This window comes from Rhododendron vialii, chromosome 5a (assembly GCF_030253575.1).
Source record: "Rhododendron vialii isolate Sample 1 chromosome 5a, ASM3025357v1".
Lineage (NCBI taxonomy): Eukaryota > Viridiplantae > Streptophyta > Magnoliopsida > Ericales > Ericaceae > Rhododendron > Rhododendron vialii.
In genome coordinates, this window is record NC_080561.1 from 35,305,675 (window position 1) to 35,323,633 (window position 17,959).

At 37.7% G+C, this 17,959-nt stretch overlaps 1 protein-coding gene and 1 long non-coding RNA gene across 2 annotated transcripts; both read left to right on the top strand.

Moving 5' to 3' along the window:
- The first annotated feature begins 2,328 nt into the window (after positions 1 to 2,328).
- Positions 2,329 to 6,964, top strand: LOC131325292 (29 kDa ribonucleoprotein A, chloroplastic-like). The gene is made up of 5 exons (XM_058357484.1): positions 2,329 to 2,788; positions 3,589 to 3,690; positions 3,827 to 4,132; positions 6,251 to 6,360; positions 6,612 to 6,964. Exons 1-4 carry the CDS (start codon positions 2,429 to 2,431, stop codon positions 6,311 to 6,313), a joined length of 831 nt encoding a protein of 276 aa, XP_058213467.1. The 5' UTR covers positions 2,329 to 2,428; the 3' UTR covers positions 6,314 to 6,360; positions 6,612 to 6,964.
- A 1,636-nt stretch (positions 6,965 to 8,600) lies between these two features.
- On the top strand, positions 8,601 to 16,212 carry LOC131325294 (uncharacterized). Its single transcript, XR_009199647.1, has 3 exons — positions 8,601 to 9,443; positions 11,517 to 11,716; positions 15,925 to 16,212. It is a non-coding gene; the product is annotated as an uncharacterized LOC131325294 (long non-coding RNA).
- Positions 16,213 to 17,959: the final 1,747 nt, after the last annotated feature.

Here is a 17,959-nt window from a genome sequence, read left to right on the forward strand (position 1 = left end):
GTTTAGGAACGGAGAGAGTAACTAATCTTAGAAATCCACGCATCTCCTTTATCCCATTATTAATTTCATCTTTTTTAGTTCTTCCGAAAAATTACTCTTTCCGTCCCAAAATAAATGACCATTTTGATGTTTTTTGTTGTCCATTTTGAAAAGTCAAAGGAACAAAAATCACTTATTTTCCACCTTTGCTCTTCTCAAACTAATTAATGCTGTCTATTAAAAAAAAAAAACTAATTAATGCTGTGAGTTTTTAAGAAATTTTTGAAAAATTTTGTATGGTTATGAGTGGAGAGAGAAATGAGAATAAGGAGGTGTTCCAATTTTTGAAAAAAGAAGGTAATTTCAAACTCAAAAATCATGTGTTTACGCAAATAATTCCTACCAATATGGATCCTGTTTGATAGACCTCATTAAGATCTTTTAAACGGTGCAAAAAAAAATTAAAAAAATATTTTTCATTTTCATTATATTTGAGTTTGAAATTACCTTCTTTTTTCAAAAAGTACTTTTTTTGGAAAGTGGAACACCATCTAATGATTGAAAGTAGAGCTAATGATTGGAGAGAGATAAAGACAGAAATGAAAATAATGATTAGAGATAAGGGTGAGTAATGATTGAAAGTAGGGGTAATGATTGTTTTTTGAGTTGAGAATTTTTTTTTGAAACGCTATCCAAACAAGGCATAAGATATTAAAATAAAGGACAAAAGAAGTAATGATTGAAGGGCATTCTTGAAAAGCTAGAATTTGTGCCTTGAGTATTTTCAAAATATCCAATGCAATCCTCCTAAACACCTTTTTGCCCTAAAAAAGGTGTTTTGGAAGATGGTTTTGTTTTAACCCATTCTTCAAAACACCTTTTATGTCTCAATTCCTTCAAATATGGAGTAAAAAAGTTTGTTTATTATCCAAATATAGAGAATGAAAGTACAATTCCTCTCAAATGAAGAATGAGTTGAGCACTATATATTTTCGTCCAAATCGGAGGAATTGATGTCAAAACACCTCTTGGAGGATGTGTTGGAATTGGTTTTTCCTCCAAAACGGATGAATGAAGGAAAATTTTGAAGGAATAGAGTACGGGTTGGAGATGGCTTAAAATGAATATCAATTTTGTGACGAAGAGGGCTGTAAACGAGTCAAACCGAGCTTTGTCGAGTTCGAACTTATGTTTAATAAGCGAGCCATAAAGTCGAGCTCGAGCTCGGTTCGAGTCTTCACGAGTTGAGCCCTTAATAAACCGAGCTTTGTCGAACGCTACAAAATGAGTCGAAAGCTCAAGCTCAACAATTCAATTGAGTCAAGCTGCTCATTCATTTACATTAGCAATAAAAACTGGCCTCCCTTGTTCTTAATCAAGATCAAAGTGTAATTCTTACCAAATTTCAGGCCCCGCTTATAGCAATTCCAACCTCCTATCCAATATCCGCTCCCCTAATAGATTTCCACAATAAATAGGAAAAATTTCAAAAAAACCCCTGAATTTTCTGACAACTCGCAAAAAAATACCTAAACTTAGCATTTCGTTAACAATTAGACCCCTGCAGTCCAATTCCGTTAGTTTGTAACGGATGGAGCTAACGGAAGGCATTAACTTCTTCTTCTTTTTTACTTTCAAAAATTACTTTTAACTCATTCTTTTTTTATTGGTAAATAAATATGCAATAAAGTTCTTTTTTTCTTATTATTTATTGAAAATTACTTGAACCCTATTTTTTATTTTCAAATTTTACCTTTCCCCCCTCTCTCTCTCCCCCTTTTTTTCTTATTAGAATCGACTCCACACCACCAATTAACCCCACAATCAACCGCCTAAGCCTTAGTCACAATTTCAGAAATTCAAAAGAAAAGGTTTCAAAGAGGAGGTTAAAAGAACTTTTGAATTTCTGAAATTGTGGCTAAAACTTAGGCGGTTGGTTGTGGGGTTAATTAGTGGTGTGGAGTCGATTCTAATAAGAAAAAAAGGGGGAGAGAGAGAGGGGGGAAAGGTAAAATTTGAAAATAAAAAATAGGGTTAAAGTAATTTTCGATAAATAATAAGAAAAAAAGAACTTTATTGCATATTTTTTTACCAATAAAAAAAAAAGAGTTAAAAGTAATTTTTGAATGTAAAAAGTAAAAAAAAAAAAAAAAGTTAACGCCTTCCGTTAGCTCTATCCGTTACAAATTAACGGAATTGGACGGCAGGGGTTTAATTGTTAACGAAATGCTAAGTTTAGGTGTTTTTTTATTAATAGTGAAAGTTTAGGTGTTTTTTTGCGAGTTATCAAAACGTTCAGGTGTTTTTTTGAAATTTTTCCCAATAAATATCCCAAACCCCCATTGCTTTCTTCCCCTCCTCTCCACACCGCTCTCTCCCCCACTTCTCCCCATTTCCAAAACCTTATCCTCTCTCTCTCTCTCTCTCTCCACACCAGGAGGCAGCAACAATGTCTTCCTCAGCAACCTCCCTCCACTTCCTCTCTCTGACCCCCAACTCCCTCCCCCTCTCCTCCTCCAAACCCACCCCCTCTCTCTCCTCCCTCTCTCTCTCCAGACTCCCGAGTCCCAAGTCCCTCCTCTCTCTCCCCTCTCCGTTCCTCCACTTCCCGTCCCGACTCGTCGTCGCGCGAAACGTCTCCGTTTCGTCCGAGTTCGAGCAGGACGAGGAGGAGGTCGCGCTGAGCGACGAGGAGGAACCCAGTTTCTCGCCCGACCTCAAGGTGTTCGTTGGGAACTTGCCGTTTAGCGTTGATAGTTCCACGCTCTCCGAAGTCTTCGAACGGGCTGGAAATGTTGAGATGGTCGAGGTATTGTGAAATAGTAGTAATCATTTTCGTATTAGTGTTCAGAATTTTCTGATATTCACGTGGGTTTTTTTGTGTATGTGGAAAACTAGGGTTAGAAATACAGTGTTGGGTTAGAGTTTGACATGGATAGTATTTTGCTCTAAATTTACATTTTTAAATATAATATACTGCTATTTTGGTCTCTCAAATTGAGATTCGGAGGCTGTTGGGTTGGAGGTGCTCTAAGAAACATAAAAGTTTGTATAATATACTTTACGCTTTTTACAAAAGTTTTCCATATAAGACCAAAAATACTAGGGTTCTTTTAGAATTTAGAAGAGGCATAGAAGACATGATATGAGATTGTGTCTTTAGGACTATATGAATGGACTAAATGAATGATACTCTCTGTAAGGGGTACCGTTATAATGATCAAAAGATCATTTAAGCCACGTGCCCCACCTTTCCTAAGCTGGATCTGGCCCTGGTTATAGGATTTTTGTGTTTGTATGTGTATTGGTGCTGTGCTGCGCACGTCACGATCCGACGGCTCGGATCTCATCTCGGCAACCAACCATCGAGAGCTGTTCATTGCCAAGATGAGATCCAAGCCGTCGGATGCACAATCGGACTGGATGTGCAGGGTGCTTCACACACCACTGCACAACACCAGCCCCCAATTTGTGTTTATTCTTCTTCTCTCAATAAGTTGGTTGTATGAAAACCCATTTCTATTTTCTATGATTGTTTGTGGAAAATAAAAGAAAAATGTGTATAAGTACAGATCATTTTCCAATTGATGATGTGAGTTGCTTTGGTAGGTTATATATGACAAAATAACTGGAAGAAGCCGAGGGTTTGGTTTTGTGACAATGTCTACGGCTGAGGAGGCTGAGGCAGCTGCTCGGGAACTTAACGGCTATGTAAGCTTTGTTGTTGTCTATGTTTGATGTTGTATGTATAGAATCAGCAAAACAGGAACAAAGGACGTTTGTATATCTTCTATGATTAAGATTTGAAAATAAGTTTATCTTTTCCTTTGTTGTTGTTGTCTGGCAGGAACTTGCTGGAAGGGAATTGAGGGTGAATTATGGGCCTCCTCCTCCGAGGGAAGAATCTTCTTTTAGGGGGTCCAGGGGTGGGGGAAGTGGGGGAAGTTTTGGTAACACAAATAGGCTTTACGTGGGCAATCTTTCATGGGGTGTTGACGATTTGACCCTTGAAAACGTGTTTAGTGAGCACGGAAAGGTTATTGAAGCCAGGGTTATTTGTGATAGAGAGAGTGGCAGGTCAAGGGGTTTTGGGTTCGTCACCTATGGTTCTGCAGATGAGGTCAGCAGTGCAATCGAAGCATTGGATGGTGCTGTGAGTATACGATGATTCTTTTCTTGGTTACATTATGTTCTGTCATTATTTTCCTTCCATGTTTGATTGCTAAGAAGTGTGGAGAAAAATAAATTATACCTCTATTTATATAGGTGGTGTACCATCTTATCTCTATTTGTAGTCACATTTCGTTTAGTGGATATTCTAGTTTACCTCTTAATTAGTTAGGTGGTGAACCACCTTATCTCTTTTGTAGTTGCATCTCCTTTACTTGTCACCTTGGATCGTCTTGCCCATTTTTATGACGCTCTTCTGCATGCAATGGGATTACCTTTGGAAATTATTTTGAGAGTGAGCGTTGCAGATAAAGTGAAAGAAAATAATCGATTAAAAGATGGATTGGTCAGGAAGACGATAGGGCACCACTTAGGGAGAGCGACTGTATAGAAATTGAAGGCAATGCTAGGGGTTAAGGAGATGGAAATAAACAAAGGTTGAAATGGTAAAGAACGAAGTGTTAGGTGGTTGTTTGATTGAATTGCATTCTTTGATAGAGTGGAATGGTGGAACTGGATATGTAGCCGACTCTGAGTAGTCGGGGCAAGACTTTGTTGATTGAGTATTGCACGGATTTCGGTTTTATGTAATTTGCTGAGCTAAATTTCTGTATTTCCCGACATAAAAATATCTTGTTAGCCAAATTGGTAGTTGGGAAATGTGGATGTTAGTGATCTTTTGTGACACATGGGTTCTTAACGAAAGCAAAAAGGGCATACCCCAGGATTACAACAGAGGTCCAGCAAAAACCTTGCCAACAGCTTCAAGACTCAAGGACTTAGCTAGAAGCCAACAGAACACCACAAAGAATTAAAAATGAGCAAATCCAAAACAGCTAAAACAGCTTCAAGACTCAAGGACTTAGCTAGAAGCCAACAGAACACCTCAAAGAATTAAAAATGAGCAAATCCAAAACAGAATTGGAGATACCTTAGGCATGGGAAAGAGTCTTGTTACTTAGATCATGCTTAACCTTTCTCCAGGGACTTGTAAAATATCTAGTGGAGCTAATCGCTTTTGTTGTTTGATGACAAGTATTTGGGGTTTCGTGCTGAAAGATTCTGAGTTTCTTCCATACCACATAAGGTGCAACTGCAGTAAGGGAAACCTTTAAGCACGCCACTCCTGAATTCTTTCACCTTATCATTCAGTCTCATTATCCATTCTAAGAGGATCTCTATTGATAACGCTTTTGCTAAGAACAGCTTTCCAAATCGCAAAGGAAAAGGCACATTTACAGAACAAATGATGACCCTCTGGTTTATGCTTTCCTTTTTTTTTTTTTTCATGGTGTCCTAGTCTTGCTACACATGTAAATATGTAACAATTAGATTCTTCTTGTTGTTTCGTGGCACATCACTACATGCATGTACTTATTTTTTTCTTACCTTCCTGTAACATTTGACTGTTAACTATGTCCTTATGTTAGTTGGAGATGGTAGTGGCAATTGGTGGTGTACCATTGGTGTCATTCCTTTTTGCTAGTCAACTTGCATGAATGAGACCATGCATTAGCATTCAAAGTTCAAGGATTGTATTCAAGGCACTTGACTCTTCAATTGTTAGGGTCTTTTGGGCACACTGTCACGTTTTGTTACTATGACTGATGTGTGTACTGTAAGATTTCGTAACCAGTATAGAAATAGATTCTTCTGCTTGTGTATGCGTCTATCTAATATTTTCATCAGTTGATGTATTTCGTTTAAATGTGATATGAAAATTTTGAAGTTGTTGTGCACCTTGTAATCCAGTGCCTATGTTATCAATGTCTGATTGTATGTATTCATATATCGAACTGACTGTAAACTTTCCAAAAATCTCACAGACCTGCCATTCTACTCGCTCTATCCAATCTCAGCAACTGAGAGCTTATAAATTTTGTAACTTGTTATATTGTTAAGTATTGTTTTTGTATACAATGTATGATTCATGTCTATCTCTTTATTTTACCGGTTCAAACTCTCCAAATGTAAGTAGGAGTTTGATTCCATTATCATATTACTGTAATAGGTGCATATATTATCTTTAAGAAGTTCCCTTGTACTAGTATGCTTAATTCAGATTCTTCCAACTTTATCTGACTTGGAATCTCTATTGTAGGACCTAAAGGGCAGGAACATCCGAGTAAGCTTGGCCGAAGATCGGTCGAGGCGTCAGTTTTGAGTATTGGATCTTTTGAGGTTTTTTTTCCTGCTAAGGACACCTGTAAGGTACAGATAGACCACCTATGGTGTAGTTGATCTTACATCTTGAAATCATAGCAGTATCTCGGTGTGTATTACGTTGAGAAACCGTGTAGACGTCTACGTTCTACGCTTTCTTTAATCCTCCAAATTCCTTTGTTTGCCCAAAATGACTTGCTACGTATATCATGCCAAATCCCAATGAACTTGAGCATTCCCTGGTCATGTTTTCAACTGTACTTGTACTTCACCTTAGATATCTATTAATTGTGTAACAGGTTTCTGGGGTGATGCAGTTGCAATGTGTTTGTTTGTCACTTAAGTTGAAGAATTTGCTCCTTCCAACTGGGTAGCGGGGTATTTAATCTCTGTATACCGATTAAAAGGGTCCATGGATGCGTTGAAACTTTTGGTGCATATGTTCTGAATGCTACCCGTCCAGGACAGTGATTGTAATGTATCCCTTGGTGCTTTTGGTTACTTCTTGGGCTCTGTGTTTCATCTAGTGGAGTAGATCACTGCGTGGTTATGCACTCAACTTCATTCGAGATGATGTTACGTCATCTACTCCGAACTGTAGTTTGTAAACATCTTAAGTGGTCTCAATTCATTTGCGATGATGTTATGCCTACTACTTGTAACAGTAGTTCGTAAACATCTTAAGAGGTCGAGTGACGGGGAAGAGGTTTGTGAATTGTGATGGTAGATTTGTTAGCAGGAGAACTGTAAGTACTGCCTAAATGCAAATTGGTTCAGTGCCTACAGCCATCATCACGCAGTGCCCTAGGCCTCTCCATCACCACGAAACTCATACACCTCTTTCCATTATGCCCCAAGATTTAAAAATCTAAGCTAAAGCTTTTGCGAGCATCAAGTGTTTGCATTTCAGAGGAAGTTTCCCTCTGGTTTGCTTAACCTTCAGACCTGTGCGTTTCCTTTTGTGGACAATCAGAAAGGCGCATCCTGTAGAATTTGTCGAGCAGATTAAAAATTAGATTAATCGAACATGAATATCTATGTGAACAAAACATAGTTCGAGAAAAAATGGACGGGCGGCAACTATAGTTTGAAACCGCAATGGTCGAGTAGCTTTAGATGTGGGATTTTCAGTTTGATTTTTGACCATATACAGGCAAACTAGGGCAGGACCGGAGGCTAAGCAAAACTGGAAGGGAACTTCTTGCTTCCTCCCTGCGCTTCCTATAGCAGCAATGGAATCTTTCTGCTTTATTTTGTCTCTTCTTTTTCCGCGACCCAACCCGACTTAAGGGCACATTCTGTCCATGGGAGTTGAACCTACAGTGAAGCTTCACAGCACCTAAGTGCATTTACACAATCGTTGAGCTAATTTTCCCGGTTATACTTATTTTGTCTTGTGTGAATTTCTAATATTTGGTCTTCCATGTATAAAGAATTGTACGAAAAAAGTGAACGAGTGATCCCTATTCGGTTTGGGTTTTGAGGGAGGTTTTTGAGAATAATGAGTAAGTGGAGAGAGAAATAGAAAAAATTTATTGAAGACCGTGCCCAGAAATTTTGAGACTCCAAAACAAACAGGCACGAGGTGCACAATTACATGGCCAGCTAGAACATCATGACAAAAAAAATCTAGTCATTGGAAATTTTGTGGCGGTACAATAATTCTTGAATATTTGGAAAATCAGAAATAAGAAAGTGCAATCTAAACTGCATTTATTTTCTGGCTGCGATTTATTTGAAGTTTGACCCACATTATAAAAGGGATATGTCACCAAATTATTTTTCCTCCTCTCTCTTTTTGGTCCCAATTGTGTCTTCTTTATTTAATACTGGAGTAATAAAAAACATGCAACCCAAAATTTTCCAACAACTGAGTCCTTGGGTTCAAACTTAGAGTCACATAATTCGTATGCGAGCACACAAGTGCGAGCGTGAAAACGTATTTAAAATACATCTCAAACTATTAAAATTTGCGTGAGTGAGGATTGAGAGCGCGAGTGAAGCGCGAAGATGGAGAGCGGGAGCGCAAAGTATTTTAAAAGATTATTGGATTGAGGTACATACACTACTCATTCATTGTTTGGGGAAAAAGCGACACAAAGCCCTCAAATCTGTATATACCACCACCAAACGCTTCTCAACAGAAATGTACGCTCTCTCTTGTGTAACCTCAAAATAGCGAGGTACCGAAAAACCCTCTGTATATACCACCACCGTACGCTTTCCGTGCATTTTCGGCCGTAGAATTGCACAAAAGTCAGCTGAAAATGCACGAGAACAGATACAGGTGATCTGGTGGGCAAAATGACATGTTGCACATGCATTACGTAGAGATTTTGCAAACAAGGATCATTTAGTGACACTGGCAAGAAGAACGTGATCGTATTGGTCACAGAGACTCTGTTACATGGAAATTTATAAGATTTGGGGGGTGCAATGGAACTGTTTGATAAAATGCTTGACAAGGGGTTCTTTCTCTTGGAGTTCCATGGATGTCATGGTTTATGCCAAAGAAAGAAAGACATACAATGGATTGAAACTCTTTACGGTGATGCCACAAAAGAAAAATGTTATTAGCTGGACTGCCATAGTTACGGCAATTCACGGGTTAAAGGAGCATGGTGCTCGTTCGAGCGAGTGTCCGAGACCAACACAATTTCATGGTCTAAAATCACATCGGGTTATAGAAATGTGGTTATTAAGTTTAACCGACTCCATATTCGTTTACCAGTGCCTTAGTTGCTTTGGCTAATCTAGCAATGCTTTTAAGCAAGTCAAAGAGATTTTTTCTGTCCAATTCTATTTTCAATGACCTTTAAGTCTGGTAGTTTTCCATCCGCACAGAGCGACATTGTTACTTGTAGTCTCTGATTATCGGTGAGGGGGAGCATGATTTTGAGGCAATTATGGTTTCCGTCAGATGCAAAAAGAATGGTATACATTTGATGAATGGAATGGTCTTTTCTGATAACATAGTTGGCCATTCTGGGAAAATTGTATACGTTCAGCAGAGTTGGACAAGAGCACTGGCTGGGGACAGCCCAAAATTGGATAGCATCTTCATTTGCTATGAGTTCTGTGAGGCTTTGTCCTCACATATTGGGCTGAAAGCCCATTGCACATTCCAAGAGGTACTGATATTGCTAGTTCATTCTTTGGCTCCATACATGTCTAAAGAAGTAGATGCTTTTAGCAATGCGATATTTTTTTCAATTGCTCAGTTTACCATGAAATTATCTCAGTAAGTATTAAAGTAGAATGTCAAAAAGATGTTTGTTTGCCGACGCCAATGGACTGGGACTTAAGGCTCTGTTTGGTTTGGTTTCGGTTAAAAAGATGTTTGTTTGCTTGTCTTTCTACAGGGCAAACTGTGGGCCTCCCATTTTTAAAGGAGGTTTCCATTGTTTTGTTTTTCCATGGCCAATGGCCCTCTGCTATAATCACGCAGCAAAGCATTTAGATATCTATTAGTAACATGGGTTACAACATGCCTGTCATCTCTTTGACTTCATTTAGATTTTGTTTCCTGATGTATATATAGATCATTGACCATTTCCATGATCTATGCCATAGTTGTAAGAACCTATGATATGGGTTTCGTATCCTACGATTCATATCGTCTCCTTCCAAAAACTACACGTATCCTACCCCGTATCCTCTTTTTATAGAAATCCTATGATACGATAATGTATCCTAGTAGATATTTGCGTATCCTGATTCAGTACATATCCCACCCCATATTTTGTTAATGGTTATGTATAATCGTTGTTGTTGTTAACTTCTTATACACATTCATGATTCATTGTTTGATAAGTACACATTCATAATTCTTGCACACTCTGTATGAGTGTTTGATCAGAACTATTCGACTTGGCTTTGCATTGCAGAAATGATGGGTGGCATGACTATTTATATATAATAAGAAAATGTTAATTTTGTTTAGAATGGATTTGCCTGATTGGTATGTACGATGGTCCACATTTAAGTAAATACTTGGATTTAATTTCCTTTATAATGCTCAAGAGCAAACATGAACTCCTGTGGTCTATGAGGCATCACTGGACACAAATATGCTGTGCATTGAAACACACCAAGAAGCACGGAAACGGATATAGGATACGGACACGCGGACACGTCATTTTTCCGAAAATTAGGACAAGGACTCGTCAAATATAAATTGTATTTGTACTATAGAGATGTTATCGCCAACATGTTCTAGAGTATTCACAATGTGTCTAAGTAAAAGAAATATAATAAAAACGTCAGACAAGTATGTAGGCATGTCCAATATGCGTCCGGTCCGGAGGCAGATAAAAAAAAAAAAGTGTCCGGAGAGTGTCGTGTCCGTGACCAACACGTGCACGGATACGTGAGGCCAATACTCGTGTCCGTGCTTCTAGGATATGCATGACAGTCCAACACACACATGGATGTAGACAACTATAAGTGGAAAAATTTTGTTGGGTGTATAATCTGGATTGCAAATAACAGCATGAATAACTAACTAGTTTGGTCATCTCCTTTCATCTAATACGCATGCATATTAGTGTTGTGAAAGTCTACAACAATTTCCTTAACTAATATTATACGGGAAAGAACTTGTATGTACTTTTCGAAAAGGAAAACATGAGACACTGATGAGTTTGACTAGAAGAGATTTTTTTTTTTAGGAGCCCTGACCATGAGAGTGCATCATTAAGAAATGATTATTCCACAATAAAGTTGCTGCAATCATGGTTGTAACACTTGCTGTGACATAATTTCTGGTGGCATGTTCCATTCAAGAACATGGTTTATGGGTGTTTGTTAAATGAGTTCTAGGCTTTTTGAATTAGACTAAAGATGAAAAAAAAAATGGTGACTTTAATGATTCTAGGAGGTACTCTTAAACTTTGCTATCTTTGACTTGAAGCCAAAGTGAACCAGTATTAAAGAAATTAGTATCACATGAGCATACAGTAATGCAGAGCAAATCGTACTCCTGTATGTTTAAATATTGTCCCATGAATTTATTTTTTGTCTTCACTAAGCTTCGTTTGCTTTCTCTCCAATGTTGATAAGACTTCTTTTGTAAAGGCAGTTTGCGAGGACCGCCGTTTCATTTAATTACAACTTAATGTGGTGGTTTCATTAATACAAATTTCTAAACTAAGACCAGTTGCGAATACAATTGGTTCTAACTCCTTTCTCGTGATGACATGTAGGATATTTCAGTCGATGAGCTGCTCTACGAGTTACAATTTACCCTCCTAATCTATAATGGGGCCGGGCTAGAATTTGTCGAGGAGCGTGTAAATTGGCAATCTGGCACATAGTTATCAAAAACAATGGCAGAGCACCAGCCAGCGTTTTCTTCTCTTGATTGGTTGCTGGCTTGTACATTTTCAAGCAACTTATTTTTCAGGTTAGTCAAACTTTTTCCTCTGTGTTCAATGAGTTTATAATGGTTTTATGCTTGGTTTCTTTCTCTGTTCATACTTAATTCACTCACATGGGTTGTCCTCTAAGGTTTAATGAGTAAAGTAAACTGTAAACGACATGAGTATGAAAGGTGGAACCTTGTATTAGAAGGAAATTTATACCAATCTAAGAAAATCAAATAGATGAGGTTGTTTTTTTTAACCTTTTTATCTGAAAAGCCTGCTTGTGATGGAAAGTGTCGATGTGGTAGACAAACTGATGAGGGTGAAACATAAAATAGCTTCTAAAAGAGGGACAAGGTTAATAAAGAGGGAAACAATTGTGGTCCCCAAAACCTAGTCAGACACCCTCCATATTTGTTTGTATCAAAACACCCTTTTCCTATGAGTTATTTTTGTTTATCATAAATTTGCTAAGGCATGGGGCCTTCCAGTTCTTGTCACACTAGAAGAAGCCCTTTCGGTGTGAAGCTTTGCTACAAGTCATTTGAGATTGGCCCACCTTGACTATCTGTTGAGTTACTTGGGTTGGATTGGATTTAACATAGAGCCCTGAGGGTAGTCCAATTGGTTGGTGTGTTTGCTCACCGCACAATTGATTGGGGTTCGATTATTGGGGGCTGACAGTAAGAAAGTAATTTCTTATGAATTTCCTAGTTTGGTGTGGATAAGCCCTTTTGACTAGACTGGGAAATGGATTAGTCGAGATGCGAGTAAGCTTGGCACGGACACCCTTGACTGTTGAAAAAAAAAAATCAATAGAGAAAGGGTGCTCCAAAATCTGCCCATCACAATATAAACATCAGGGATACAAAATGGTGTATAGTATATTAAAAAGGAGGCAGGCAAAAGTGATTAATAAGCAAAAACATATAAATAATGAAACAAGAGGGTAGAGTTTTTTTTTTTTTCAATTAAGTTGCCATGGGATCACCACAAAATTTTCTGCTTATTGCTCTATAGGTGAGTTTGGAAACCCTTTCTGGAAAGAGAGCGATATGTTGCCAAATTTGGCCAATAAAGCAACCAAAATCACAGTTTTGAGCAGATTGATACTGGAGAACTGTATTACCGTCTTTATGGATAGGGTTGTTATCTGTACTACAGCAGATAAGCAACACCAGATGGAGAGAGGGTGAGAAAATCCTACCTCAGATCATGCCTTCATTCTCTAATTGGGAGCTTTGTGCTCTGAACGCATCTTTGATTGGTGAGATTGAAAAAAGAGGGATTAGCTAATACAGGGTTTCCGCAACTTCATTTTCCCCCCTATCATAAGAGAACCGGTTATATATGAGTATGTACTTCATTTGGTGAGGATGTGATAAAAGACGGGATAACACGTGGAGGATTATTTTTTACCGTGTGATTCAAAAGGTAAGGTAACCCATTTGGCGAAAAATTTGGCCCAAATCTAGTCTAAACCCGGGGTACTTTGTTTATTTAGCCATGGGACTAGGGGACAACACCGTAGAAGGGCGATCGATGTGTCTTGTGCCAATTCTAATATTTGACTGGATTGACACAGGCAAACTGATACCCATGCCCTGCAACAATACTCCTTCCATCAATGTTTTCCATCTATATGCATGGCCATTTAATATGATTTTGTGTGATGCATTTGGGTCCTAATTCAAAGGGCCAAATGCACTGAAGATATTGGAATCCTAGAGGGGATGGTATTATGACCTTGACCAACCATACAAAAAGATGAAGATGAGAATCATTGAGCTGCATAAAAGGGACTAGCTTCACTGTCACTCATGAAGTCAAACCTAATAAAGCTCCTCTTTAAGCTTTAGTATACCCTTTTAAGTTTTCATCGGGGCTTGAACCGGGGATTTGCCATCTTCTTTAGGGAACTAATCTAGTACCACAGCGTCTTTTTTGGTAGCTGGGAGTTCCGTTGATGGATTCTCTAACACAAATCTTAAACCCGAAATCTCATGTCAAACTATTCAAGAATCAATCGGACAAGTACATTACATGGCTATTCGTCTTCCACTTCTAAAACCTTTCTCTGTCTTGACCTTTAGTCCTGTACAACATGGAATGCATATGAGAAGAATGCTATGGTTTGGAGTGGGGACCTAATCACGTTTTAACCCTAATTTCATCTTTACTTATCAAAATATGTAATTACATAGGCTCTTTTAATGGTCTCTACAGGAAAATAGTGAGCCCGTACCATTTAAAGCAAGTGACATAATTAACCTCAATACAATGCGTCTAGAGACGTGACAAATATCCGAGTAATAGTGTAGTAATCAATCACAAGTTAATGGGTATCACCGGCATCACTCAAAATCTCAGAAAAACAATGTACAACATTTAATTATATGATCCATGTCGGCCCGCCGACAAAAAAAATTGTTTGAAACAGGCATACCTTCCTATTACACAGAACCTAACTGGGTGCCCCACTGTTAATAAGGGGCTTTATTTGACTGTCTGACCATCTTATTCAAACTTGTCTAAGTAGATCCCGATACAAAATTAGGTTTGGATTCTCTTGCTTATGGTTAATTAATGTACCTTAGATAAATAGGCATGCATTGCCGTCATTTTTGACCACTGCATGGTACTTACTAATGAGTTGAATCTGCATCTATAGACCAGAAAATGTTCACGCTTCTTTTTGAAACTTTTGCAGTAAACTGAACAAAAAAGCTCTCTTCCCCTTGATCCATGCCAGAAAGCTAGTTCATGCTTTCCTGTAAAGAGATTCTAACGCATCATTTTTGGTGTCTGCCTGGTTTTAGTTTGAAATTTCAGTACATCTCTGATGCTAATGCATTCATTTTCCTAGTGTATCAAGAAAACATCCCCAACTAGTTATGAGTGCAGGTGATGATTAGATTCACCAATGTCTCAGTACAACATAATTGCATTTAAGTGCTACACAAATAGGATCTTATGGAGTACTATTTTCTCCAATCCCATCAATATAGTACCTTTATTTTGACAACCGGTGACGGGAAAACAAAAGTTGTCGATTGCATCAGTAAGCCTCCAACCCATCAGGAGCACCTTGGGCCCGGCGTTGATCATCAAAGCCAGGGCGATAACAATGGGATTTATCTGACTTTGAGCATCCGCAATGGGTGTGTTATATTTGTGTGTCAAAATGTTTGTTAAGATATGTGTTAGGATAAAAAATGGATTTCACAAGTGTGAGTTAGACATTGTTAACTTAGGAGTGTGTTAGTATACATATGAGTACCTCAATGGGTTAGTTAGGAATGTGTTATTTTTTGATATTAACTCTTTAAAATAATGTCAAAAGCAACGGCTAAACAAAAGGTAGTGGAGATTAAACATTGCCACTTGTAAATCACTACCGGGAGATTGATGAGAAGGGATTTGAGATGATTCAGAAGGAAAATGGTGGCATGGAACAAAGTTACAAGATGAGTTTAGTTCATATGGCTGGGAATCAAAGTGGTCGAAATTATTCAGGTGAGTGGGATCCGTTGATGGAAGGGATGGATTTTAGCCCTTTGGTGTTCAACGCATATATAGAAAAACAGATCAAAAAAGCAACAGTAATACAAGCAACGGTAAGTTTTAACAAAAAAAAAATAGTGGAAATTTATGTTTTATGGCTGAGTATGAATTTATGATAGAGATGGGGCCCACTTATTGTTTGTTAGCTTCTTTGCCAAACTTGACATATGCTGGCACACTAGTACTATATTTAACACACTCTAACACATAAGCATTGTGGTACAAAAAATACACTTTTGTTTGTTAAGTCTTAACACACACAATTAACACACTAGTTACTAAATCCATTTCAGATGCTCTTAGCAAATGGAACATGTCTAACCGTTGGCTCGTATAGTATCTGACTTTGTTGCTTGCAGCAGTCAGTAAGTCTCTAACCCATGGGCTGTTCAAAAAAAAAAAAGTCTCCAACCCATGGGAGCACCTTGTATAGAACTATCTGCTTTGTTGAAAAATGGTGAATTTCGAACCCCCAGCTAGTCATATACAAAATGGAGGGAGTGATCAGCTTATCGTCATCCAAATTTGTGTGCTGCTTGTGGGGAGGCTAAATAACACCTAAAACCCTTGTACTTTTCTTTGTATTTCACATTTGTTCTAGGTTAATTTTTATATTAATTTATCCCTATGTTTTGGGCTTTTACAATTTCGGTTCAACCACTAACTTTTGCCAATTTCTAAACAGATCTGCAAGCAAGGTACACTTGATTACACATCGAGCAACGTTGATGGTGAACGAGTATCGGTAGATATTGGATTGGTGACAATGATGATTATAGAGTCTTGTTATGAATTAGAATAGTAACGTTGACGGTGAACGAGTATCGATGGATACTGGATTGGAGACAATGATGATTATAGAGTCTTGTTATGAATATGAATTGTTTGTCATTCTTTATGAGTTATGTACGTATTTTACTTTTTGCAAACGAAGGCTTTCATAATCAAAAAGACTTTTAAGGGCATTATAAACATTTGAAGTTGAAGATATTACTATAATTTGAGAGATATATATTCGTATGACATTAAATACGTGAGTGAGAGTGTGTGTTTTAATTCCATTTAGATTAAGAGCCTAAAACAAATAAAAAGACTGATCCAACAAATAAAAAAAAAAAAGTTATTCAAACAAGGCTACTCGGTATGCTCTTCCACAACTAGTTAAAAACTTAACAAAAGAGATGTACGTAGTGGGACCCCCTATGGGAGATGGGACTCCGAGATGGGTCCCACACAACCAGTTGTATACATTTTGGTGTACTTCAATTTGTTAAAAAAAAATTCAAAGGATCCTTATAAAAAATCATCTCAATCAAAAATTGGTAAGGGCTTCTTCTTATATTAATTCAATTTTTTGATATGAATTTGTATGGATCAAAAAGTAACTTAATCGGTCAAGTTTTAACCGTTATTCAATTGAACTAATTTTTTTAGAAAAATCTTTTAAACAAAATGTAGTATTTGATTTTTCACACTCTCCTTTTTTTGTCCTCTTGTAATTTGAATTTACAAAATAAACCTCTCATTTGTACACTCTCACCCTTAGAAGCATAACATGAGAATTTCACATCACAAGAAAACAAATAAGAGAGTGTGGTCAATGGTCATTAAAAAGAGGAGTATGAAAATAACTAGCCTAAACAAATTGAACGGTTCAGATCATTTGTGTGGAACTCCCGAGGTGGGTCCCACACAACCCAAGTGTTCACATTTTTCGGGGAACCCATAGTCGGGCTAGTTTTCGACACAGGTGATCTCGTCCCCAAATAGAGATTATCCGCGTAATATTCTTACCACAAACTTTTGGTCGGTTGCTCTGTTTTTAAAAATAATAAAATAAAAATAGTTTCCGGATAAATCAAAAGGCAAAATCCAAATTTGACTTACCAACTGTATTAACCGTCGGGTTCTTTAATAAAACATTCCAAACACATCCTAATTACATTAGTGGGGTCAAGGAATCTCGTAAACTTCGTTGATTTCCTTCTCCCTGATTGTGATTACATCCTTATTCAATTTTTTAAATTCACAAAGTCTAGGATCACCGCACCAATACTGCCGCACTTTTCCGCTGGAAAACATACCAACCGATATGCGATTGCGCTAATTTTTTACCAACTCCCATAAAAAAATATTTTAAAACAGGTATTTTTTTTGTATTATTATGGGACATGAAGTGAATCTCACATGGAGCGTTGAAATAGGTGTGGTGATCGTAGAACTGTTGTTTTTTTATTAATCAACCGACTTTTTTTCCCAAATGTATCACTTTCCCTCCACACCTAAACCATATCTATTGAGCTAGCCCATGTTTGGTGTCATGACTTTTTGACAACAATGGCATGAGCTTGAATTCGATTTATCCTCTTAGTTGAAAGGTTAAAAATTGAATCGAACAGGAATATGGAGGGGGTTATTTCGTCGTGTGGAAGAACGATATTCAATAAAAGGCTTACTTTTCGTTTTTTTCTCAACGACGAAAAATTACTTACTCCGCCAATATGAAATTTGTCCGGTCGCTAATTTCATGCAGCGGCGCCCCACGAGTACCATCTCTCAAACTAGCAAACCAAAGTCATCATCTCATTCCGATTCTTGTGGATATTTGGGTTGTCACAAAAGTAAAAAATGGGAAAAACAAGGAAATATTTTCCCACCAAAAGTCCAAAAGGTTAGTCAGCCAAGCCATAACAAACAAACAAACTAGCAAAAATGAAATC

Coding starts and splice junctions, on each gene's coding strand:
- LOC131325292 (XM_058357484.1), top strand. CDS start 2,429: ATGTCTTCCTCAGCAACCTCCCTCCACTTCCTCTCTCTGACCCCCAAC. Junction 2,789..3,588: donor GAAATGTTGAGATGGTCGAG/GTATTGTGAAAT, acceptor TTGCTTTGGTAG/GTTATATATGACAAAATAAC. Junction 3,691..3,826: donor CTCGGGAACTTAACGGCTAT/GTAAGCTTTGTT, acceptor GTTGTCTGGCAG/GAACTTGCTGGAAGGGAATT.